Below are 26,088 nucleotides of genomic sequence, written 5' to 3'. Positions count from 1 at the left end.
ACCTTAAAATTATTGAAAAAATGAAATAACAAAATTAAATTAAACAAACCTTCAAATATCGGTGAAAACTGTAACACCTTTGACCGTAATGTTCAATTTGTTTACATTAATGTATTACAGTAGGTATTATGAACTAATAATGGTTTTTATTAGTAAAAAAAAAAGTACTATGTTTTTAAATAATATTCATAATACTTGACCTAATATTAACTTGAAATGTTAAAATGTATTAGTTTAATAGTTTGTGGTCTGTCAGATTTAAAAAATAAAGATTTTTTCAGGCTTGCCAAGGCTGCATTTATTTGATCAAAAATATATTAAATATGTTAAATAAAATATATTTGTATTGTTTTATTGTTTGTTTTAATATATTTTTAAGATGTCATTTATTCCCATGAGGGCAAAGCTGAATTTTAATGAAATACTGAATTACTCCTGTCTTCAGTGTTACATAATCTTTCATTAAGCATTGTAATATGCTTTATGCTCAAGAAAGTCAAAGCAGTTGAAAACAGTTGAGCTTAATATTTTTGTCAAGTCTTTTTTTTTTTCTTCATAGTTCTTTGATGAATATAATCTTCAAAAGTACAGCATTCATTCAAGGCATTGATCTTCTATAACATTATACATTTCTTTGCTGTCACTTTTGATCAATTTAATGCATCCTTAAAAGCATTAAAAGAAAGTAAGTAAAAAATAAACCCTTCTGATTCAAAACTTTTGAACGGTAGTGTATGCAGGAACAAACATTATTAATAAATGCTGAAAATGTATTACTAATTGTAGCTGTTAACAAAATGAATCTTGTTGTAAAGTGGTAGCCTAAAAACAATGTCCTGGCCCAGTGTTATGACACTTACTGTTGATGCAAGTGGTCACGGTTCAAAGCCCACTGTCTGTACCAAATCATGAGAGAGCCGTTCTTATAAGCTGAGCTGTATAATCATCTTATGAGCGTGAGGCTAATACAGCTTTACACGGCCAGCAAAGTTGAGAAGTAGAGAAGGAGCCAAAGATGTTCAGTCCAAGTAACACTTTTTCTCAGTTTCTCATGTTCTATCTCTGATTCCCGTAATCTTTGTTTTTCTGGGCTCTGTGATTTTAGGTGAGCATGAGTCACTCCGTCTTTATGCGGGTCTATATATAGAGGCCTGACTGCATGCAAGCACAGCTAAGCGGACGGCTCGCAACATTTGCCAGCGGCCCGCTTTAGTCCATCTCCACACACTCGGAGCATGTAACCGGTAGGCTCAGAGTCTGCTTAACCTCGCTTCAACTGACGGATCAGACTCAAGATTTGGCTGGCGAGCTAAAATCAGCCTTGGTTCAGTTAAATTATATTTAAAAAAATGACAGATCATGAATAATACATTTAAGTACCATAAGACAAATATCAATGATTCATGTGTATACAGTATGTACATTGCGCTTGCAATGAAAGAAAGAGACTGCAGCTGCTGGATCCAAGCCACAACTAATTGCTGTGAAAGAGTGATTCCAGCAGGGGTACATAACACACTGGGGGAAACTTAAGCGGGTTACTGTAAGATTTAGTTTTTGTTTCTTGAACCTATGGGTATGTTTTTATAGTTTAAAATATTCCTTTTTAAGGAAACGAAATATGTTTGATTTCACAATTAACGTGTACATTTATTTTGTAGTAAAATATGCATGACTGTTCAAAAGTTTAGGCTTAGGCCTTTTTTTTGTAAAGAATTTAATATTTTAATTTTCATTGATCAGAAGTAAAGGCAAAGACTTGTACATCATCACAATAAAAATACATGTTTTAAATATTTAAATATTGTACTTTTTAATTATCTATCAACTAAACCTGGAATAAATGTATCTTGGTTTCCACAAAAATATTTAGCAGCACAACTGTTTTCAACAGTGCTAATGCTTGTAATAAGAAATCTTTCTTGAGCATCAAATAGCATAATAAAGTAATTTTCAAAGGATCATATGACACTAAAAACTGAAATAATGGCTGCTGAAAATACAGCTTTGCCATGACCGGAATAAGTCATATTTTAAAATATATTCAAATAGAAAACTTACTTTAAATTTGTAATAAAATGTTACTGCAATAATTGTATTTTGGTATATTTAACAGTATTACTGTTTTTACCTGTATTTCAAGTAAATGCAGCCTTGGTGAGCATAAGACTCAGTGGTGTATGTGTGTATATAAACAATGAAAATGTGCAGGATTTAAATAACAATCACTGGTTCCTCACAATTTGAGGACTTAATCTTATGTACTATTTCTCAAAGATGTTCTTGCTGCTGCTGCCTTTCTCATTAACGTGTATAAATGATGATGTGTTTTGCTGATGGGTGATATTTCATACTTGTTGAGGTTTTGAAAGATGAAAATAAAAATATTACAAATGTCTTGAATTTAATTAAACACCCAATGTGGATTTTACTTATGAATATATTATCTCCTAGGCCTTTCTCGGTTTCTCAGCCGATTGCCCTCAGAATTGTCAAAACTTGTGTAAGACTTCATTATAATAATAGTAGCTTTTAAAGTAATAATTAGCTATCATGTGAATATAATATGAATACGTTTCTAGTTTGGTGTTGTTTAAGGCATATTTGAGTCTGTCTAATGAGGCTGTGGAGACACAGAAGGTTGGGAAGCAGAGTAAAGCACAGTGGACTTGAGATATTTCAGCACCCTGGACAGCTCCAAAAAATGAGCTACTTAAATCGGTTAGATTTGCAAGACTATGTTGTGGTATCGCCATCTGTACTTCCATCTGTCTTGTTATACAGGTCCCGTGGTTGGATGGTTGGCATTGTAACTGCTCATTTTAAACCTGTATTCTTCAGTGTGGTTGCTCCTCATTTCTAAATGTAAAAATTCAGACCGGTAACCCTGAATATATCAACAGCCTGTCTGTGCTTAAATGTTTAAACTCCAGTGTTTTCTCTCTCCCGCTCTCTCTCTCTCTTCCCTGATTTTGTACAGCAATTGTGGAGAGCTTGTGGGCAACAAATTGTTTTCAGCAATACCCAGTGGTTTACCACTAAACAACACTGTCCAAGCAAAGCTGTTTCTTTTACCAGCCATGAGAAAGCTTTGATTATTGTGGATTTATGTGCATGCTTGTGCTCTTCAGCATGTTATTTTGTATTGAACATGTGGACAGGATGTGGTTGTAGAATCATGTTATTGAAAATCTCTTGTTTACTCTGCTGTCCTGAAAAACATTAACCCTCTGTTATGTATTATTTTACCATTGGGTAAAAAAGAAAAAAGAAAAAAGAAAACAAAAACATTCAACTGTTTTTTCCCCTTTATATTTAAAATAAATACTTTTTTATTGTTGTTTCTCTCTGAATTTTGTTTAACGTTATTTTATTTACTTCAGGAAATTATTGCCTGAAGTAAATTGCACATCCTTCTTTGAAATATTAATGTAGTTATCTACATAATGTAGTATGATTCTGATAGTAAGGCTTAATTCATGGTCAGTCTTTTGCATTTCTGTTACTTTCTTACTCTGTTACTCTGTTACTGTTTGTTGCACTACCATAGCACTTTTTTTTTTTACAAATTTTGACAGAAAATATGTAGAAAAACAGAACACAACACATATTCTGAGTAACCGAAATGCAAAACAATGACCATGAATTAAGCCTTATTATCAGAATCATACTAAATTATGTAGATAACTACATTGATATTTCAACGAAGGATGTTCAATTTACTTCAGGCAATAATTTCCTGAAGTAAATAAAATAACGTAAAACAAAATTTTACAGCACTACCATAGAGGGTTAAACTTGCTGCCCGTCAGCTGTGGTAGTCGCAATGGTTTTCAGTACATCAGTATGCATCTTATTGTTCAAGTATGCAAAGTCTGTAGCTTCAGGCACTTTATCTTACACAGCATTAGGTACTTTATGTCTCTGGCATTGTGTCTGTATGTCTGTATGAAGTTACATTTTGGATGCACATGATTGATTTTGTATTAAGACTTAAATTAAAGGAATAGATCACCCAAAGATTAATTATAAATGCACACTCATGTCATTACAAACATTTTTAACTCTGTGTAACATAAAATATATTTTGAGAAATATCTTTGTCCATACAGCCATCAATGGTGAACAACACAGGTTTACTAATGCTCTTGAAAATATCTTTTGTTTTTATTTTTCAACACTGAAGTAGATATTTTCTGTAAATCTCACGTGATTCATTAGGTATATAACTAAAAAATGACAAAGTACAGTATACAGTTAAACTATTTGCAAAACAAACCATTGTGGTCATGATTATTGTAACAAAATATACCAACATCAAGCAGCTAACTGACAACAGAAGTCTTGTGCATTCAAGCCAAAAATGGCTGGACATGCATTTACATTTTAAAATGCTTACAGTTTGCTTTTTGAGAGGGATAATGTAAAAGTTTGGAACGAGGAGGAATCCTGCAGTCAGAAGAATCTGGGTCAGAGTACTGGCGGATTAAAGCCGACTCTTTCCAACTCTCAATTCTTGGGAGAAGATTTGGACTCGGCCTCCATTTTGATTTCTTTTCTTCCCCATCCACAATCTCTTTCACATGTTCTCTTAAGGCCTCCACTAAACCCTTCCCTAGAGAATCAATGTGTTAAGTGTATGTATGTAGGTGGCAAGGGTGCAAAAACCAAGTGCTAAAACTATAGAGTTTCAATTAACACTTTGCTTATTATGTTAGTTTCTCACATCTGCCCCCTTTTCAACTCACCATCTCGTCAACATTCTTCCAATTTCATACCCTTTATTTCATGTCTATCTAAACCTTTATTATCTCCCCTTCTCCGGCTGCCATTGGAGTACAGTATTGACAGTCAGGCTAATGGATTCTAAACAATTCTTTCATGTTCAGCTGTTGGTTTCAGCTCATAGCACCACAGAAATGCATGTAGTAGACTATTAGGAACAAAGGACTTCAAATGTGTTGCGTGTCAGCTCAGTATATTGAGTTGTTTCTTCATGCTGTAACAGTGAGCACAGTTTCCTCAGTGACCCGAGCCCAGTTTTTCACACACTCAAAGGCAGGTTTGAATAGTGATGGAAGGGATTATTGAGTGTTTAGATAATGGTATTGATTTCAGCAGTGCCTACCGAATGGCCCCATCTGTCCTGTGTAGGACCATTAGCACCTAAGCTCAGCCCATGTGAGAGCACGGTCTTGGGTTGGTCTTCATCTCTCAAGAGCTACCCACTCTAGGCTTTCTCCAGCTTTCAGTTCATCAGTTCCTCTTAACTAGGTAAAAATGTATTTGTCTGTTCTCTTTTCTCTCCCCAGACAAACATCCCATTCCTTCAGAACGTGCTGAGTAATAATCAGTTCCTGAATGCGACGGTAGATACACAGTTCATCGACGAGAATCCAGATCTCTTCAACCTCAAACCCGTGCAGAACCGAGCCCAGAAACTGCTTCACTACCTTGGTAACCTTTATATTCAGTATACATATCCTGATAAAAGAAACCGTTGTTTTACATTTTAGTGAGATTTCACAATATCATTGTTTTTTCTAGGGCTGTGTGATAAATTGCATGTGACTGTCATGTGCATTTCGTCTGAAAGCACGTGATGGAGATTTACTTCTAATCACAGAACCGGCTTTACTGACGAGATGCGCATTAAAATCACATGTGATTTATCATGCAGCCCTAGTTTTACTGCATTTTTGATCAAATAAATGCAGCATTTGATAGCAGAAGATATTTCTTTTAAAAATAAGAATAACATAATGAAAGATTTTGTGCTTATGAAAAAAAAGTGTACTTTTCACCATCCCTGCTCTTTCTCAGCAGCCCTTTACTAAGTTTAAGTCAAGCCAAGTGCCAAAACCTTTTAAGTAACGTGGGCTGTGCAGTCTCCGGTCCACTTGACCCATCCACTCAGTGTATTATACCAGCAGAGGTGGATTTGAAGCAGTTTGGACTATTTGTGTGTGATTGCGTTTGCTCGTCATTCAGGGCATGTTATGGTGAACGGCCCGACTACTCCAATACCTGTCAAGGCTAAGCCTTCTCCCATCGATCCGGTCATCCCACCAGTCCCCCTCGGTGAGAAACACACACCATTTCCTTATCTTACATTCACATGCTGTCAGTTTCTCACACTACAAACTCAGCATAAGCTGCCTTTGCACTTCGTTGTCGTGTTATTTAATTGATGCACTGCAAAGGCATGAAGTAGAGTATGTTAACGTCTTTCAGAAGGTGGTCTTAATCCATTCTTCCCCCTCAGCATTTCATGAAGTTACCCATGACTCTATTATGAAGCTACATCAGGAGGAATGTAATAGACATTTATTTACAAAAGAGCCCCTCCAACACGTTTTCATGCACTTTTTTTTTTTTTTTACTTCTATCTTGAGTGGATTTGTTTGGGCATGTGCCAAGAGTGTAAATCAATGGAAAAATGACTTATATTTTTTGTTGTAATACTTTGTTTATTTAGATCCATGTTGTTGTGCATTTGTGTCTGTATGTGAATAATAGCCCTGATAAAAATAGTTGTTTTTTTCCTTTGTAGTCCTACGCAGTGTGGTGTTTGTGATTAATGTCTGTATTATTAATTGGCAGTTTGTTTGTTTGTATGCACTCTGCAGGTGAGCCACCAGTGGGTTTCAGGGATGTGCTGCTGAGAGAGGGTCCAGATGGTTTTGCGAAGGCGGTACGTGCCCACCAGGGTCTGCTGCTTATGGACACTACGTTCAGAGACGCCCACCAGTCCCTCCTGGCCACTCGTGTACGGACTCACGACCTCAAACGGATTGCGCCTTTTGTGGCCCACAGCTTCAGCAACCTCTTCAGTGTGGAAAACTGGGGAGGTGTGATTCTAGTTCTGCACTATTGTTTTCTTTCCTTCTCATGCTTTCTTTCACACTCTCTCCCTCCCTCTCTATTTTTTGCCTTATTGCTTTCTTGCATTCTAGCAGCAAACCCATCCCACTATTCTCCAGCTTGTCTCACATTTTCCCCTCATTCCAGCTGACAAACACAGATCAATTGTCTGTTGATCAAATACCAATGAAGCCAGGGTCTACAATTGATTCATCTTTAATGACTGTGTTTTAGTAATTTTAAGGAATAAATGTTTTAAAAAATAAATGCAATTCCATTGTTAAATGGTTTGTTGATTTTACTAATAAATAAGTTCAAATCTATATTTAAAAATATGTTTACACAGGCTAGGCACCATAAATCATATAATTGGCCTTTACTATTTATAAAACAGCTTTAGTAAGCAACCACAATTGGCAAAACACCCAATGCATCTTTAGATGCATGTTTTCATATGAATTATGGATAAATTAAACTACTAAAAGCTATTTTTCACAGGAATAAAATATAAATATTAGATAAGACTCCTAAACTTACAAGGATAGTTCATCTAAAAAATGAACATTTTGTCATTAATTACTTACCATCATGTTATTCCAAACCCGTAAAACCTTCTTTTATCTTATGAATTTTTTTTATGAAATCCGAGAGCTTTCTGACGATCCATAGACAGTTTTGTTTCCACACAAAGTATTCTCGTTGCTTCATAACATTAAGGTTGAACCACTGATGTCACATGGACTATTTTATCAATGTCCTAACTACCTTTCTGGGCCTTGAAGTCAGTTGCATTGCTGTCCTACAGTGTCTGAATATGGAGGGTTTCAAATTTAGATTTTTAGTTTTGGTTTAAGACTTTTAGTTTTAGACTTTGTTTATAATCTGACCCAATGAACCCTCCATATCTGAAAGCTCTTGGATTTCATCAAAAAGATCTTAATTTGTGTTCCGAAGATGAACAAAGGGGTTTGGAACGACATGAGGGTGAGTAATTAGACGTGTTGATTTGGCAACTAAAATAAATTAAATAGAAATAATGAAATAAATTAAAGCTCAATAGATAATGTTAAGAAAAAAATAAAATGACAACTAATAAAAAAAATTAAAATGAGGACTGGAAATATTAATCTTGTATAAAACATAGTTAAATAATAAATCAATATATAAATAATACAAAATTAAACACTGCCAGTCTCTAACTACAGTGGTTTAAAACTATTTAGCACCAAGTGTTTGAGTCACTAAATAACTTTGATCAAATAATATTAACCAGGATAAAAGACTCTACTGTATATATATATATAGTAAATATTGCACACCCCTAATTTATTCTATTTAATTGATATAGTAATTTATTGATAAAAATTGTTTAAATAATATAATAATTGATACTTTTGACTCATCGATTTTAACAATGGTTTAAATGTTTTTTTATCATTTTATAAAACTTTACTATTGTGAAATCTTGTATCTGAACTGTAAATTATGCTTTTTATAGTAATCTTACAGTTTAAAATGGTAATATAGACATTGCCCTACCCCACTCATATGGTATTAATTTTATTTGTGAAGGTCTTAAAAAAGGTCTTAAAAAGTCTTAAATTTGATTTTAAAAGTCTTGCAGAAACACTGTTATAAATACTGAATGACTGATGCACACTAGATGTGTGTTAAGTTCATTTCTGGAATTGAAGCAAGGACTCCAATAGGAAGGTTTTTTACATGCTTCTTAAAGTTTCACATCTGTTCCACTTATGTTTATATCCTGATCCTCTTTTCTTTTCTTTTTTTTGGTCCGGTTTCTCTTTCTTCACCAGGCGCTACATTTGATGTAGCAATGCGTTTCCTATGTGAGTGTCCCTGGAAAAGGCTGCAAGAGTTGAGGGCTCTGATGCCAAATGTGCCTTTTCAGATGCTTCTGAGAGGTGCCAACGCCGTTGGATACACCAACTACCCTGACAATGCCGTCTCCAAGTGAGTCGTGGTATCTTAAACCACAACCTGCTCACAGTCTGAATGAACTTCTCAAATGTTAATCTTTTAACGAACCGGAATCCCAGGGAATTGAATGTTCTGATTCAGATTCCACTTACAGCAATGAATATTTTCATACCGTTAACGAAGCAGATGAGGAATACAATTTGAAAATAATTAATTTAAAAAAAATATTTGTGTGTGTGCAACTATTAAAAGGTACCTGCTCATTAGAGTCACTTGTTTATGAATTGCTTGCTATGACTTTGCAATAGTAAATTCTTTTGCTATTACACTATAGATTCAGGAACAGCACAATTCTGCTGCTGAATAGTGACTCATGAAACACTGACAGAGTTTTTTAATATGGTTTTCCGCCCACTTCAGCGGAAGAATGCAGACATTACCGAACAAAGTGAAAAATCATTTGATTCCACTACTTGTTAGAAAAACCCTTTGTCTTTACTAGCTTTAGTCTTCTTCATTTGTTTCTTGCTGCCACTGATTCTGGCCCCAAGCACCATTCAGATGGCTTTTAATTCATGTTAGAATGTGGCGCTGGGGAGCATTTTGTGCTCCTTTAATGGCTTTGTTTCAGACCTACCATAAAATGGCTGCTACTGGTTTCCATTCAGCATTTTCAATGGCAAAATATGTACATTTAAATAAAAAATCAACTGACATTTTAATGGGCCCTAAATACTTGCTTAAATAAGGTAGGAGAAAAATTAACAGGAATGACACGTGTACATCATCTAAGCCTCCCCAAAGTAAACAAACCAGTGTTGTTTTAATATTATTTATATGCTATTATAGTATTAAAGGGGTTATCCTCATTAATATGCTGTTAATCTTGAGTACCTATATAGTAGTACTGCATCCTTCATAACTCCAAAAAGTCTTTAGTTTTATTATATTTATAAGAGAAAGATAGTCTGTACCGTTTTTTCCCGGAAAAACATGAGTGGCTGGAGGCGTGACGTGTGGGCGGAGTTAAAGAATCACGAGAAAACAAACCATGGCTAACAGTCAGATTCAGCGTATATTTATGATCCAGAACAATAATAATAATATATGTCATATATATTTTTGTTTTATTTCAGTTACCAAAAACAAGGTTTTAATTTTATAGTTTTATGTTAAGTTAACAATAACAGCACTGAAACAACCAGCTCTTTGCTATATCGTTACTCATTGCATCATTTCCTGTTTTTGTTAGGTTCTGTGAGGTGGCTAAAGAAAACGGTATGGACATCTTCCGTGTGTTTGACTCGTTGAACTACCTTCCAAACATGCTTTTGGGGATGGAGGCAGCAGGCGCAGCAGGAGGAGTGGTGGAGGCGGCCATCTCGTACACTGGCGATGTTTCCGACCCCACAAGGCAGAAATATTCTTTAGACTACTATCTCAAACTAGCAGATGAGCTGGTCAAGGCTGGAACGCACATCCTCTGTATCAAGGTGGTTGTTTGTTTATTTTTTGTGTGGGATTTTTTTTTATCCATTTGTCTGTTTTGTTAACCTCAACTCTTGCTCACTCTTTCATCTCAACTGCTGTTCCCACTCTGCCTCCACCCACACAAAAAATACCACTGCATCACTGTCTCTGTTTGTTTCTGGTGCGCTTCTCTCACTTTCCTTTACGTTCTCCCTCTGTCTCTCCTCTCTGCAGGACATGGCTGGTCTCCTAAAGCCTGACTCTGGCCATTTGCTGGTGAGCGCATTGAGGGACCGTTTCCCAGACGTGCCGATCCATGTGCACACTCACGACACCGCAGGGGCCGGTGTGGCTGCCATGCTGGCGTGTGCAGAGGCTGGAGCAGACATTGTGGATGTGGCGGTTGACTCCATGGCGGGAATGACGTCCCAGCCCAGCATGGGCGCCATTGTGGCATGTACCAAAGGCACCAAACTCAATACTGGTGAGGCTTGTCAAACTGTGAGCTGATATACATTGTATTATATTACTATGTATATCTAAATATGTAGTTAAGTTTAAATAGACTGGAGTGTTGTCAAAAGACCCGGTACTTCGGGAACCAAGTCGGGACTACAAAAATGAAATTGTTATGGTAACATGTTTTTTTAAGTTCCGGTGGTACCAAGTACCCGGTCAACCCGGTTGTTGATGTGCTATCCGAGAAGTGCGCAGATGCATGAAACTCACCAAACTACCAAAACACTTCAAAGACAGACACCCAGATCAAATTAAAGTGTTCAAGCAGGCAAGTGTAATTGTGTGTCCCATACACTGATTTATTTGTGGCGCCTGCCACAATATCAAAACTGACCGCCATAAATAGATTTCCCAAAAAGCTCTTCACAAAAACCTCATTGAATAAATATGAGCACTGCACGTGTTAAAGTCGAAAGCCGAAGCGAGTGATTTTATATCACTGTATTTCTGAAGGAAACTGATGATCTTTCGAAAATTATGGATATCATTTTAATTTCATCTGGCATGTAATGCCTGAGCATCATTTGTGATTACAGCCGTTACTGGGGAAACCTCTATCTCTCCCGTTCTAACAGCGCCTCCTGCTGGCAGAGAATTAATTTGAATATATATACCGCCATGAATAGACTGCAAGGCTGTGGGAAACACCACCTCTGTTATGAATATTATTCAATATTTTAATTTGAATGTCAGATTGAAATGAACGCTGTTATTAGAGTAGTTAATCGTTAGCGTAAGCGCGGTTAACGCTAATATAATGAACATTAGAATGAAGTTTCTTTAACTGTTTAATGCTCCTATAACTTTTATTAGGGTAAAAAAAAACGGGGACATGATGATATTTACTATTTTTACACAAAACAGGCTTTTAAATTAATTATGAATCTGAAATATGCGTGTTAGAGAATGTAAAAATGGTTAACATTGTGTCATATCAGTCAGAAAAGCAGTTGTTGTTTTTTTATTATTATTATTTTATTATCTAACTTAGTTGTTATTCTTAGCTTTAAAATTCAAAAGCCCTTTCAAATTAAATATGTACACAGTTTGGATTAAATGAAAGTATAGTAAAAAAAAAAATAATTAGCATGTTTTTGTGTTTTGCTTTGGTTCCGAAATTGGTATGGAAAACTGTGGATTTTCACTGGTGTTTATACAAAATACTGAAATTATGGTACTGTGACAACACTAATAGACTGATAGATGGACAGATGGATGGGTGAACTGGTTGATAAATGGATTTAAGTGTATGTAGACTAAAAGATAGATGGATGTGGTTATGTTTAGAGAGATGGATAGATGACGGTCGGACAGATAGAAAGAACCATAGAACACTCCATAGATCTAGAGTATATTAAACGTTCATTATTTCTTGAAGACAATGATTGACGGGTTACCTGACAGTTCTGCATTAAGTGGGGTCAGCAAAACTGTTTGTTGCTGGCAACTTTGTCTCATCTTGGTTAGGACATGGCGTTAGAGTGATTTATTGGTTGTTTTGTTTTCCGTTGTCTTCGGTGCATGTAACAGCTCCTAATTTATTTTAGTTTGCCTGAGTCTCCATGATACAGCCCATCATTCATTTGCCAGGTCATGTGTTAAAGGGAACATTATGTAAACATTCTTCTTCTCTCATAAAAGCTATTTTCATAAACAAATACTCCTCATCCTTCTGCAGTCCTGATGCTCTCACCGCAACCCAAAACGCGCTTTGTGGCATTTAATATTCAACACACCTGCTTTACACTGTTTTTCAACTGCTGTGCCTCATATGCAAATGGTTCCCACACTTTCGTTCACTTAATTTTTCTTTTCCCTCCTTCATAATCCGGGGGCGAATGAGGTCATGAGAAGTCAGTTAAAAGAAGAAGCAAAGCAAATAAAGCAGGGCAGGAGTGGTAATGAAAGAAATGGGGAAAAAAAGATAACACAGCAAGGCCAGTCAGTCCTGGAAAGATGGAGAAGAGAAAGAAAATGATGTTGGGGCGAATGAAAAGAGTAGAGAGAAGGGTCAGAGTGGACAGACATCATTTGGATGTTGGTGGCTGACCCTTTGACCTTTCCTTAATTGTGACATTACTGTGGCTGCTGGTGCTTAACCTTCACTGATGAGTCTCGTGCCCCGGTGGGTCTTCTCACAGTAGGGTGTGTGTGTGTTTGCGGCCAGAGACTTTCATTGTGGTCGGTGTGGGAGACCATCTGTCCAACCATGGGTCACTGCATCACCTGCCGCTGTAGTGACCAACAGCATGAAGATCTGCTTCATTAAGGCTGCTTCATACTGCCACAGCAAATGTCAACATTTCTGACATCCTGTTGACTGTATAATTAACATCACTCAAGCAAAAGTGCTGATGTTCTGAATACCAACAAAGCTGTAATGGATTTGTGGATATTGTTTCTAGGGATTATTACAGGTACATTGCTATTATTAATCTGGTTGATAGTTGATACTAATACGCAAATAAATATTTTCGTCTTATGGTCGGTATTGAAATTCTGTAATGTTTCATTTAAAAAATAAAATCCTAATAGCCAGAATCAATCGTTTCAATTATACAAGTGAATTTAGGACATTAAAATGTACAATATAATTTATGGTAAATGAGCATGTACAATTTAGCCAAGGGTTTTTATGGGTCTTAAAGAGTATTCATATGCCTTTCCACAGCTGAAGGCCTTAAAGAGTTCTTCATCTTAAATCAGAGCAGAAAGTCTTACATTCATAAGGTCATGGCATGCAAAAGAAAATATTTATATCTTGCTCTGTATTTTTGTTTTAAAATCAGGATACTTTTTACTTGAGAAAAAAAATAACTATTAATTAAATGGCTTTATGTTTGAAACAAAAACAAATATCTGTTAGTGGGGCGTGAAAACTTTTAATCGAGTAGATTTTTTTCTGAGCTCTCTGGCAGATATTTTTTCTTGTTTTTTATAATTTTGCTTATCAAGTACATCTTTATTTACTATATATTAAAGGTATAGTTCACTTCAGCTGCTGGTCCCCGTTGACTTCCATATTATAAAAAAATAAAAACACTATGCAAGTAAATGTGGACCAGCAACTGAAGGTGAAATATCCCTTTAAGAGAACACATTGGTTAAGTGTGTTAGTTTTTAACTTTTCTTTAAATAGGGTCTTAAAAAGGTACTGTATTTTAAAAAGTCTTACATTTACAGTGGTCGACCAATATATAGCCAAGACTGTATATTGGCAAATATCGAAAACTGTACTTTTATTTTAACAGCACTAGGAATACACCTGAGGGCAGTCAGTTCTCTTATAAATTATATAATAAATGATAAGACAGATCTGTTAAACAGTTTATGAAAATGTATTGCAGCACTTTCCTTTCTATTATTAGTAAAAGAAATGCAAACGCTATAGTATTTTCCCATATACTGTTGGTGTGCATTTGTCATTTAAAACAATGAATTTTGAATTTCACCAGCTTTACCAGAGCCAACTCTCACTGGATCTACACAAGCAACAAACTTTAAATTCTTGTATTAAATGAAAATTTACAGTGTATATAATGGCTTTATATTGGCCATCAACCACCTTGCATTCTAATGCCATATAAAGTAATGTATAAACAACACTCATTTTATTTGCTTGGAGAATGTGAACTAGCCTTTACATTAGCTCTCAGTTATACTGTTATTAATATATAGGCAGTGTAAGCTAATATAATTTGCATCTTAGACTTTCTTATTAAGCCACCAAACATTACATTAATAAAACAAGGAGACGTGAGCTGTGGCGCTCACAAACCGGAAAGCCCTGGTTGTGGTTTCTATGAAAGTCTATCCTTTATGTATAGATTCCACCTCCTCCTCTGGAGCTCCACATAGTGTGGGTGTGTGTCTTTGGCAGCACGCGACGCATCAGAGGAGGTGTTCACGCTTTTGTTGATTCAGTTTGTTTTATTCCCAAAAGATTCAGCCGTACCCCCCTCAATCTCACTGCCCCGTGTTTCTTTGGTTTTAGCTCCTGGAGGTGTTGCATAGGTAATTGAATTGTTTGGAGGCTCTGTGGCCGTGTTATTGCATTCTCTGTCTCTGTTCACGGTTTTGGCGCCATATGCATCATCCAGTATTAATCACCTGTTTACAGCTTTTTGAAACAAGCTGCTGTATGTGTTGATGTGAAGAGAAAGAGACAGCGCTGACAAACGCTCGATTCTTATTACAGTACTCGCAAGGCAGCGCTGTATTGATATTCCCCCAAAATTCCATTTGTTCTCTCCTCCTCATTATTTATCTCTATATAACTGTACAGACACCTTTACACAGCAAGCATCATGTTACAGTATGTGTTGATTCTCATGCACAGCTGATAAAAAACAAGACCTGCTGAGTGCTATGACAACCTGCAGTCACTCTTTGTCACTTATGTAAAGTGGTAAAAAAAAAATTTCCCAACACAGCTATTTTGTTACAAATCTAGTTCATTGCACTTTCTTTCTTTCTGTTGATCTATGTATAATTTTTTGGATAGTTTTTTATTCTTTGTATTGTTGTATCGTTCATTCTTTCTGTATTGCTCTAGCCTTCCTCTTTTCAGTTCTTCTTTTCATAATCTATCCATCTATGAATTTTCTATTCCATCCATCATTCGTGAATTTCTCTTTCCATCGTCCACAAATTTTTCTGTCTATCCATCCATCCATGAATTTTTGATACCCTTATCCATCAATCATTTATTTTTCTTTCCATCATCGTTGGATTTTTCTATCCTTAAATCCTTCCATCCATTAATTTTTTGTTTCATCCATGCATTCATTTTTCTTACCATATATCCATCCATCCATCCATCCATCCATGAATTTTTCTTTCCATCTATCCATCCATCCATGAACTTTTCCATCCATTAATTTTTTCTTTCCAACATCCATACATTTTTATATTCTTCCATCCATTCACGATTTTCTCTATTTCCATCCATCAATTTTTCATTTCATCCATCCATCGATTTTTGCTTTTCAATCCATGCATTTTACTTTCCATCTATACATCCATCCATCCATGAGATTTTCTTTCCATCATCCATGAATTTTTCTATCCTTTCATTCTTTCATCCATGAATTAATTGTTCAGCCTTCCATCCATTCATGATTTTCTCTTTCCATCCATCCGTCTGTCCTTTTCCATCATTTAATGAATTTGTAAAACACAAGATAATACATAAATGTTGTCATATTGACAACTAAAATATCATCTGGTTCCCTATTTAAGATGTATTTCCACAATAAATACAGAATTAAAATGATGAATAAATTAATGAATGATGACAAAAGATGCGAGTGAGGATTTGTTGTTAAATGAGAAATACCAAGTCTGTCTGTCAGACCACTTATCAGTCCCTTTAGATGGATGGATGGATGGACAGATGGATAGATATAACATCCTGTCATCTTCCAGTTTCTCCTTCAACTTTCTCACTAACCTTGTCATTTTTTTAATCAGCCTTTCTTGCTCCCTCTATCAATCTCTCGTTGTCCTGCGCAGGTCCCTCTGCTTCCTAAAGTATCTGTCTTTCTCTCTTCTCTTCAAGCCAGTTCATCACGATAAAGGCCGTGTGGCCAGAGATCAATGCCTGGACTGACTGACATGTGCTGATAGATTGGTCTGCACGGGGCGAGCAGGACACAACGCTTTTACACCGTAACATCAATAGCGCCTAATAGCCTGTAGTCAGGGTGGCAGCGAGTAGGAGAAGAGAAATGCATGCAAGCTTGTTTTATGAAAGCGTTATTGTGATTTCCGCAGTCATTCTCCAGTTGTGCGCACACACGTTCGAGCGTATTTGTTCGTGTGTTATCTTTTGCACTGGAAAACTATTGTGATCAAAGCGTTGGGCAATTAGTGAAGATGAGGGAGCCAAATGAGCATGTGAACTCTGTTGCAAGTGGCGCGCCTCGTTGATTGATTAATTGACTGACTGCTGCTGGTAAATGATGAAGCCGTGAGTGGCAGGAAGCAATCTATGCTCCGCCACCAATTCCCTGCTTCTACCGCATACAGGCCCCTGTGTGCCGAGCTTTCGATGACTGATTAAAAGCTTTGGAAGAATGCCTGATTAGCTGGTGCCGTCTGTTAAAGAGACGAGGACGTCCATTATTTTTGATTAAATATTAATGTCAGATAGTCATTTGTTGTGCTACTTGTTCTCCGATTGCGTATTCCTCTTAGTAGACTAATGATCTCTCCTCCTGTCTTTCTTTCTCTTTCTCAGGCATCTCTCTCGAGAAGGTCTTTGACTACAGTGAGTATTGGGAGGTGACCCGAGGCCTTTATGCTCCGTTTGACTGTACTGCCACCATGAAGTCTGGGAATTCTGATGTCTACGAGAACGAGATCCCAGGCGGCCAGTACACCAATCTCCACTTTCAAGCGCACAGTATGGGGCTGGGGAACAAGTTTAAGGAGGTGAAGAAAGCCTACGCGGAAGCCAACAAGCTGCTCGGTGACCTCATCAAAGTGAGTAATTACCCCTGTGTTTTGGGAGATCACATTTTCTTTATTTACATATTCAAACCTATTTTTAGATATTTGAGCTCTAGTAAACAGGGTTTCACCTAACAGTCCCGTTGTCCCATTTGTAACAAACTACATCCATAAATCTGGTTTAATTAATTAGAAGCAAAAAAATATTACAGCAAAAAAAAAGGTGGCAAATACTGACTCCTATGAAGCATTGTGAATATGTTGTGTCTTCTTACACTGTATACTGTGTACATTCATTCATCATCTGAATTTTTTATAATGAATATACATTGTAAACGTTTTTACTTTAAATCAAAATTGGCTATGTTCTTGTAATCCTGGTTTTGCATAGAATTCTTTCAAATAAATCCTTTTGGAGAAAATTAATGCTTCCAGAACCAAGGTTACTGAAAAGTGTGCCGTCACTTTTACACTATTCAGTGATTCTCAGACAAGAAATCAGGTCAGCTCATTTCTTATGAAATGTCATAATACTTAGAGGGTTTTAGACATGATGACTCAAATAGAAAATATTAATGCAGTTGTACACGGTGTATTAATGTGCAGTGTTATGATAAACCCCTTTAACCCTTCATGTCTGTTACTGCGTCTATTAATCCAGATCTTCAGTCTCTCTGAAACCACAGGCATTTACATTCCTCTAGTCTTTATGTGGAACCAAAGACATCACACCTTTTAGTTAATTAGGTCGATGTCTTTTCCTCAGATGTTATGTTTCACACGCTTGAAGACTGAGTCGTGATGCAGTAAATGCTCACGTTTTCTGAGTCATTCCTTATATTGTCACTCGTGTCCATTTCCCACCTTGGTTCTTAAAAAAGTATTGTGTTATAATTGGAGTTATTTTGGTCAAAAGCGAAGTGGAAAACACCAATTTGCACATCATCGTCTGGTTCACATCATTTATTCAGACTTTGTTGGTCAGTTTGGTTTTTAAAAACATCCTGCTACCACTTAGACACATAAAAGATAGATAAAAGATATATTTTTGTATCAGAGGATTTTGCTGTTGTTTTCCTATAATTTAGCAATTTTGTACCTTATTTTTTCGGAAACTAGTTCACTTGAAACATTTATTCCTGGCATGTAATCGCTTCAAAACACTCCAGTTTTTCAAATAATAAAAGCCATGTCTGAAGAGACCGCCTTATAGCTTTTAAAAATGGTAATTCTTCTGAGAAATCTATCATAAGATATAATTATCAGCATAAAATCCACTCAAGCCTTTAGTATCTAGGATACTAAAGATAAATATAACATTTAAGTTATACTTCTGAGAGGTAATTCTAAAGATCTTCATGTCCATGAAATAGATTTATATGTGATATTCTTTATATTTAGCATTTTTTATTCAATCTGTCCTCTTATATTTCATGTAGACTTACTACAAAATATGAGCTCATAAAAGAAGCTTGTATGATAATTATAAAATAATTCTGCTTTTGGGTTTAGACTGCTGTCACTACAGTGTTATGTCATGCCAAGTAAACTTCCCACAAGTATCTGATATGAACTGCTGCTATTTTACTATTAGAAGGTTTAGATACACAGTCATTTGTATTTAAATTAAGTTCTATTCATAAAATGTAAACAAATTCTAGGAATAACTATATTTAGAATATTAACTGCTTTGGAATATGTTTTGATTACAAATATGATGTGCTTATTCAGCCATATACTGGATAGTGGAGATAAGTGGTTAAGCAGTATTCAATCTGGCTCTGTTGACTTAAAATCCAATTTCATATTCTTTACTTCCCGTAAAATGTGAACTCCAGATCATTTTTAAGATTTCCAGGCCATAACCAGTCTTTTCACAGATTTAAATCAGATTTCACCCCTTCATTGCATTCAAAGTTGAATGCCAATCATTTGAGATTAGCAGATATGCGTTATGTGTTCTGCTTTAGACTCAAGTGCTGTTTTCCCCCGTTTTTCCATCAATGAATTGAACGTTTGAGATTGTTCATACTCTGTAATCGCATCACGTGACCACCATGAGCGCCATCGTTTAAATCATTCATATGCAACATTCTCCCTGGTTAAAAAGGGCTTAATTATCACCCCCTGCGCTCAGAAGGGTCTCACCCTCACTCTTGAAATCGGCTCACGCTCACAAGATCGTGAGCACCATGGACCCGAGAGCTCCTCTCTGAATCGCAGATTTAATTGCCTGCTCTCCTCTCTATCTTTTCTCCTTCCACCTCCTCATCCCTCTTATTCCGTTGAAGCCATCTCAATCTCCAGATGAAATTGAATACAAAATAACATGGCAAAAAAAAGAGGGGGAGAAAGGAGCGAATAAATAATCCTGTCCCAGTCTCCTATGGCCCAGAGACAGATCAACTGGGAAGAGCTCTAAGCAAAGCTTATCTGTTGTGTTTCAGAGAGGCTCTGACTGATCTCCTCCAATCAAAGGTGTCTGTGAGAGTTTGGTCTCGCCTTGCTGCTTTTCATTTCCCTGGGCTTAATTAAATGATCGAAGATAGTCGGCTTTCTGTTCCCGGAGTCCCCTCGCTGTTAATATTGTCAATATCGGAGGCCGAGCTGCACGCTGCTTAACATACAACACATTAGCGCTGGGTTTCATTAGCGCCTCTCCGTTCTCTCTGTCTCCAGTTCTTTTTCCCTTTTGTCCTCATGACGAATGTTATCTTCTCCCTAAGCCGTGTTTCTGTTTGCCACTGCACTCTGTTTCCTCTTTTATTCCTAGTTCAGATTGGCCGGACGGCCCGAGGGCAGATAAGCCCGGCAGAGAGCGTATGTAGCGATGGAGGCCTAAGCAAGCATGTCTTTCCTTTCTCACTTATCTGTCCTTCTCCTCTCTTCCCCTTCCTTCAGGTGACACCCTCCTCTAAGATTGTGGGCGATCTGGCGCAGTTCATGGTGCAGAACTCTCTGACTCGGGCAGAGGTGGAGGAGAGAGCGGACGAGTTGTCTTTCCCCCTCTCCGTGGTGGAGTTCCTGCAAGGACACATCGGCATCCCTCACGGAGGCTTCCCGGAGCCCTTCAGATCAAAGGTACGACCTTTTAATTATTATTTTAATATTATTTCAGTTTTAGTTATTTTAGTAGTTACTGAACAAGAAAATGACTATATAAATGAATAGGTGGAAGTTTTCGTTAACTATAATAACCCTGGTAGCATATAAAGACTGATGTAACTGAATTACAAGCAATTAACTTTACAGCTACAGGTTTGCAGCATTGCATGAAAGTGAAGTAATATTTTGGCTTTTATTATTATGTTATATGTTGAATTTCTGGTGCCACAGAGCATGATCTGTCGCAGTGTCAGAGAAAACGGTGCATGTTCAAAGTCAGATTCATATCCTTTCTGTTTAATAACTATAGTGATTTAACTTAGGAAATAGAACTTTTCCAAATCTTTAGTCAGAAATGAAGATAGAAAGTTTCTATAATACTGCCCCGAGGTTAAAAATATGGGAATAACTGTCTTGTATGAGGTTGGCTTGAAAATGAAAGGGTCAGAGAACGGTTTAGAATTGATTATTTAAATGACTAAAGTTGAACTTGAGTGTAAGTCTCTGCGCAGCTTGAGCTAAGATCAGAAAGAGGAGAAGAACCTGTTTGATACAGTATTGCATAAACACAAGTTATTGAATATCTCTGCGGTGAGCAAAATAAGCTTCAGCTCTCTCGCTGAAGAGATTCGGTCGATGGCAGTGAAGTCTGTCTTGAGAGGGTTTCCCTACAGTCTCTAGAGTGCATTAACACTGTGTTGTGCTTGTCAGAGATACGCAAGGCAAAACCATGTCATTCCTTTTGTCTCGAACGCCCCAATTACCCAGCAGCCTTTCCTGTGCAAGATTAGCCGTTTCCCTGACAAATGTGTCTCGCATCAGAAATGAACAATGCCTGCCTTAAAGCTTTTCTGCGCGTGCGAGTATGCAGCTAATTTATTTACAATGTCTCTTTCAGAGTTAGTAGGCCATCTGCTTTGCATGTAATTTAGATAACAAACATATTTGAGCAACGTGGCCTTATTGTTTTTCCCCATCTGTTTTGTAACATTAATATTCTTTGTCATTATGCAGGCTTTTGTTTGCTTTGCATAAAAAGAGTTTTATTTAGGTCTGCTGTCTGTCTTTGTTTTGCCGAATCAAAATGTACATTTCGTCATTCCGAGTTTAATTCTTCGCTTCTCGCACTTGATTCTTCAGCCTCTTAAATTCATTTAAATGAAGCGATTAATCCCGCTCCTGGTAATGATCGGTTATAAATATTCTCGGATTCAGTGTGGGGCTCAGGGGGATTGTGAACGCTCTACATCATCTTCTTACGAGCAGCTTGGAAATACAGCGAGGAAATATACGTTTTGTATGTTCAAGCACCTGCTCTTTTCTCAGGTTCTCATGATCACTTGTTTGTGGCACAGGTTTTGAAGTCCCTTCCCCGTGTGGAAGGACGTCCTGGAGCCACCCTGCCCCCCATGGATTTCCAGGCCTTGGAGAAGCAGCTGCGAGAAGCTCACGGTGATGAAATAACCCCGGAGGATGTGATTTCTGCATCTATGTACCCCAAAGTGTTCCAGGAGTTCAAAGAATTCACCAGAACCTTTGGGCCAGTGGACTGTCTGGACACTAGACTCTTCCTGGATGGACCCAAGATTGCTGAAGAGTTTGAGGTAAAAGGTTTTCTTTTTTTAAGGAATAAAACATTTCCAGTTATTAAACGGAAGTAGCGTCAGATTTTTATTTGCTGTTACTGTGCCATAAATCTTCCTGTCATCCATGATTAGAAGTGTCATTTCTACATTCCAGCCATAAGTTCCTTATTTCCTCTCCTCATGTCTCTGCTTCTCGTCTCAGGTGGAGCTAGAGCGAGGCAAGACGCTTCATATCAAGGCTCTGGCTCTAGGAGACATTAATAAAGCTGGTCAGAGAGAGGTTTTCTTCGAGCTCAATGGTCAGCTGAGATCGGTTCTGGTCAAAGACACTGTGGCCATGAAGGTGCGTTTCTGTCTTTTTTCTATTTTGTGAAATGTTGCAAAGTTTTGTACCAACTTCTTGAGAGTGACAAGAAGTCAATTATGTAAATAAAACTCATACAGTTTTGATTTTATGAGCCATATCAAGCACTTTTGTCATGCCGTATAGATTTTACTACCTCATGAAACAACCAATTAGTGTTATAGGTTTTTAGTTGTAGGTTATTATAGTTTAGATTTTTTACATTTAGTTTTTATTTCTTTTTTCTATTTAGTTTGATTTCCCATGCCCTTTCTGGTTTCAGTTTATTTAGCTTGTTTTAGGTTGCTAGGCTGCCACAGTTAACTTGCTAACTGATATTTGTGAATAAATATTTAATGTGTAGCCTTCATTCTTTATGTATGTTTTACATTTCACAGCATAGTGTAGTGTAGTCTAATATGTTTTAGAGTTTTCTTATACACCATGTATAAAAATAATTACTTTGCGGACATGTTTTTTGTTTTGTATGTTTTGAAACCAATTTGGAAAATATATTGTAGGTTTTTTTTTTTATGGTTTTTGCAGCGCAGTTATGTTAGTTATTATTTTTATTTCAGTTTCAGTTATAATTTTTATTTCAGCAATTAAATGTAAGGTTCCTAAATACATGCTAAACCAATTTGTATTATAAATGATTTATTTTCATTTTAAAATCAACTCAATTTATGTTTTTAATTGTGTGTGTATATAAATGTAAACATAAATGAGTGTGTGTGTGAGTGTTTGTGTATATATGCATGTGTATATATGCGTGTGTGTATATATATATATATATATATATATATATATATATATATATATATATATATATATATATATATATATATATATATATTAGTAGACACACACATATTAAAAAGATAAATTGTACATGCACTTAAGAATACATTAAAATAAATAAAGTGTGTCCTCATAAAACATATATACCAGAACACATGAACATGATCTTATTTATTAGATTTAAACAAATCTATTTTCTGAGAATAGTTGGTTATATAAATGCAATGTGTAAATGAAACCAATGTCCCTGCCGACTTAAATGAAATCTTTTTAAAGTCAAAAACATTCCTGTTTTTGTAGGAGATGCATTTCCACCCTAAAGCCCTGAAGGACGTTCGTGGACAGATTGGCGCTCCTATGCCTGGTAAGGTGGTGGAGGTGAAAGTGAAGCAGGGCCAGCAGGTGGAGAAAGGACAACCGCTCTGCGTCCTCAGCGCCATGAAGATGGAGACGGTGGTGAACTCGCCGCTCTCCGGCACCGTGGCCAAGATCTACGTGACCGCCGACAGCACTCTGGAAGGAGACGATCTTATTCTGGAGATCACAGAATAGATATCATGAAGGCCAACAGCAGGGAGCATAACACATCACCACTGCCAGTCCCTGCAAGGCTAAACACACACACATTCACTCTAGTGTCTAACACCTTTCAGAAGTAGCATGCATTAGAGGAGGGAGGTTGAGCAGCATCTCGAATAACGGATGAATCTGAAAATATTTTTACTCTCAAGCTTGAATCCTTTGCCTTTAGTGTCATATCTGCTTTTGTGATCCTCAGTCACTTTTAAATGTATGCGTGATGAGGATATGAGCTAGTGTTCAAAGAAACGTCTTTAATATTAATGAATGTAGTAAAAACTAAAAGATTTACACTGACAGTATAAGCAATAAACTAATGACAGAAATAGACTTAATTAGATGCATTCCTAATCATGTTAAATATTGCACACAGATTTTTCATTACTTTGATCGTGATCGTTTGCATAAACTCAATGACCTATAACTGGAAAGAAATCCTCAATTCTTCCCTTACATATAAAAGTCTTAAGGGCACAGAGTACCTTACTTGAATTACCAAGCGAAAATCCATTTATTTCAAGACAAATAGCCGTGTCACACACATCCAGTGTTGTGTTCTGACCAATGGCCCGGCCTGCTTTGTTACTGGGAAAATAAGTGCAAGAATGGGACCGACCTCGTCTCCTGAGTCCTACACTTGAGCTGTGAATCTTGTAAAGGTGGAGGATAGTTCCCCAGGTGGTTTGAGCTGAAGTGAGCCCCATTGAGGATCGATGACTCTATATTCAAGAGCACTTATAGACTCTGCAGCAGCTTTGGGGCACATTGAGTTGGAACACAAGCTTTTGGGGGAACGTCCTTTTCCCAAGACGCATATGGGGCTTGTGTTCCAATTCCTCTATTAATATGAATTTATTTCACTGTCCTGTTACATTCCCATGGTTGCTGTAGTGATGGCTTTATTCTCCAGCTTTGTCTAATTTCCCTTGTTGAACACGATTGATATAATTTGTAACAGATAATGAGAGGTTTTATTCAGTGGCGTTCAAGTTATTGAAAGCACTCAGCCTGAAATCTACGAGACGCATGACTGTTGCGGCAAAAGAGGTCCACTGGGGTGCGTCTGAAATGGTTTTAACAGTCTTGACTCTAAGTAGACCAATTCTTCATGAGGACCAATAACCTGCAATGTGGATATATTCTAATCTGTTTATCATAACATCCCAAGGTGGAGACTAGAGCGTGTCGTTTTAACCGTGTGAACCGTACAGGCCCATAAATGTGATGATTGTCCCTTCAAATGGATGTTTCCATTAAAATTGAGCTAATGTATATTTTAGAGCACAAATGTCCATCTCATCACCAGAGTCATTTTTGAGATTGTTCCTCCTGTTATTTGACAAATACATCTCAGTTTACACGAGCAAAGCACAAAGGAGTTTATTGTGACAGGAACAAACCTAAGATTTGTTGGGAATGGGAAGCTTCCCGTTGGCTTTTGGACATTTCTATATGGGCCACTGGCAAAATCTCTGGAGAACCGTTCGATGTTATCGGCTCTGACAGCACAGAGACCCTCTCTGCGATTCTGTAAGAGTTTTTGAGTCTAGAAGTGGTTGACGCTTGGCTTTGTTTCATGCCGCCAATACAACAATGCAGTATTTATCAAAGTTGTTGTTAAATGGGTCATGCGGCTTAATATAGCATCGTACATTGCTGATGCATGGGTACTTGACACATTGCTCATTCAAACTTTTTACAGGGTAAATATTTCCGTGCATAGATTATGTCACTGTGTTTGTAATTGGGAATGTTTTGAAGGGAATTGGAACTAATCTGCCTGACATTTCAGATCTGATGCCTTTAATAGCATTCGTTATCTTTCCATTTGAATGTCTGTTTTTCTGTGAAGTTCCTCTCTTTTGATCTGTTTTGATGATGAGAAACATAACATATGCAAAAACTAATTGATCATACCCTTGTATGTGATATTTTAGAATTGAAAATGTTAGAGAAAAATAAAATATATATATCTATATTCAAATAAAAAGAGGATAACAACTATCTACTGTGTCCGGTTTGATTTTATTTGAGCATTTTGTGCATATAAATCAATAATTAAGCACATGGTGATTCGATCCATTCTTAGAAGTAATCAATGTTCCTGTGAATATGCAAAGCACAATGTAAAAATAGCTAGACATTATGCTTTTATGGGTCACTGTTTGAGTGGGTTCCATTCAAATCAATATCGTGATCGCATGATCTCGCACATGCCTCCAATAAACACTGCTTATTGATCCTCCGTCTGACTGCTACATGTGGCTGGGAGAAACGGTCTGTATAATTGAAGAGATGGTATAATATTTGATCCATCATGTGAATAATTAACTTGATTAGCTTCTTAGATGCTTATGATTGGGGATAGTCAGCCTGCCAACCATACTGCTGACTGATGGCTCCATATTGTTGCGCTTGTGGCGAAAC

The 26,088-nt window shown here is 36.9% G+C and overlaps 1 protein-coding gene across 1 annotated transcript in view; it reads left to right on the top strand.

Annotated features, from left to right (window-relative positions):
- LOC127985552 (pyruvate carboxylase, mitochondrial) overlaps positions 1-25,665 on the top strand; it is a 126,341-nt gene extending 100,676 nt beyond the window's left edge. The window contains exons 11-21 of the mRNA XM_052587604.1: positions 5,313-5,457; positions 5,992-6,081; positions 6,630-6,851; positions 8,682-8,838; positions 10,058-10,298; positions 10,510-10,759; positions 17,036-17,280; positions 20,149-20,328; positions 21,708-21,956; positions 22,141-22,281; positions 23,383-25,665. Of these exons, the coding sequence (XP_052443564.1) occupies positions 5,313-5,457; positions 5,992-6,081; positions 6,630-6,851; positions 8,682-8,838; positions 10,058-10,298; positions 10,510-10,759; positions 17,036-17,280; positions 20,149-20,328; positions 21,708-21,956; positions 22,141-22,281; positions 23,383-23,634 (2,172 nt within the window). The 3' untranslated portion in view covers positions 23,635-25,665. The remainder of the gene's footprint in view (positions 1-5,312; positions 5,458-5,991; positions 6,082-6,629; positions 6,852-8,681; positions 8,839-10,057; positions 10,299-10,509; positions 10,760-17,035; positions 17,281-20,148; positions 20,329-21,707; positions 21,957-22,140; positions 22,282-23,382) is intronic.
- Positions 25,666-26,088: the final 423 nt, after the last annotated feature.

This window comes from Carassius gibelio, chromosome B21, assembly GCF_023724105.1.
Source record: "Carassius gibelio isolate Cgi1373 ecotype wild population from Czech Republic chromosome B21, carGib1.2-hapl.c, whole genome shotgun sequence".
Taxonomy (NCBI): Eukaryota; Metazoa; Chordata; class Actinopteri; order Cypriniformes; family Cyprinidae; genus Carassius; species Carassius gibelio.
This window is presented reverse-complemented; position numbering and strand designations above follow the sequence as displayed.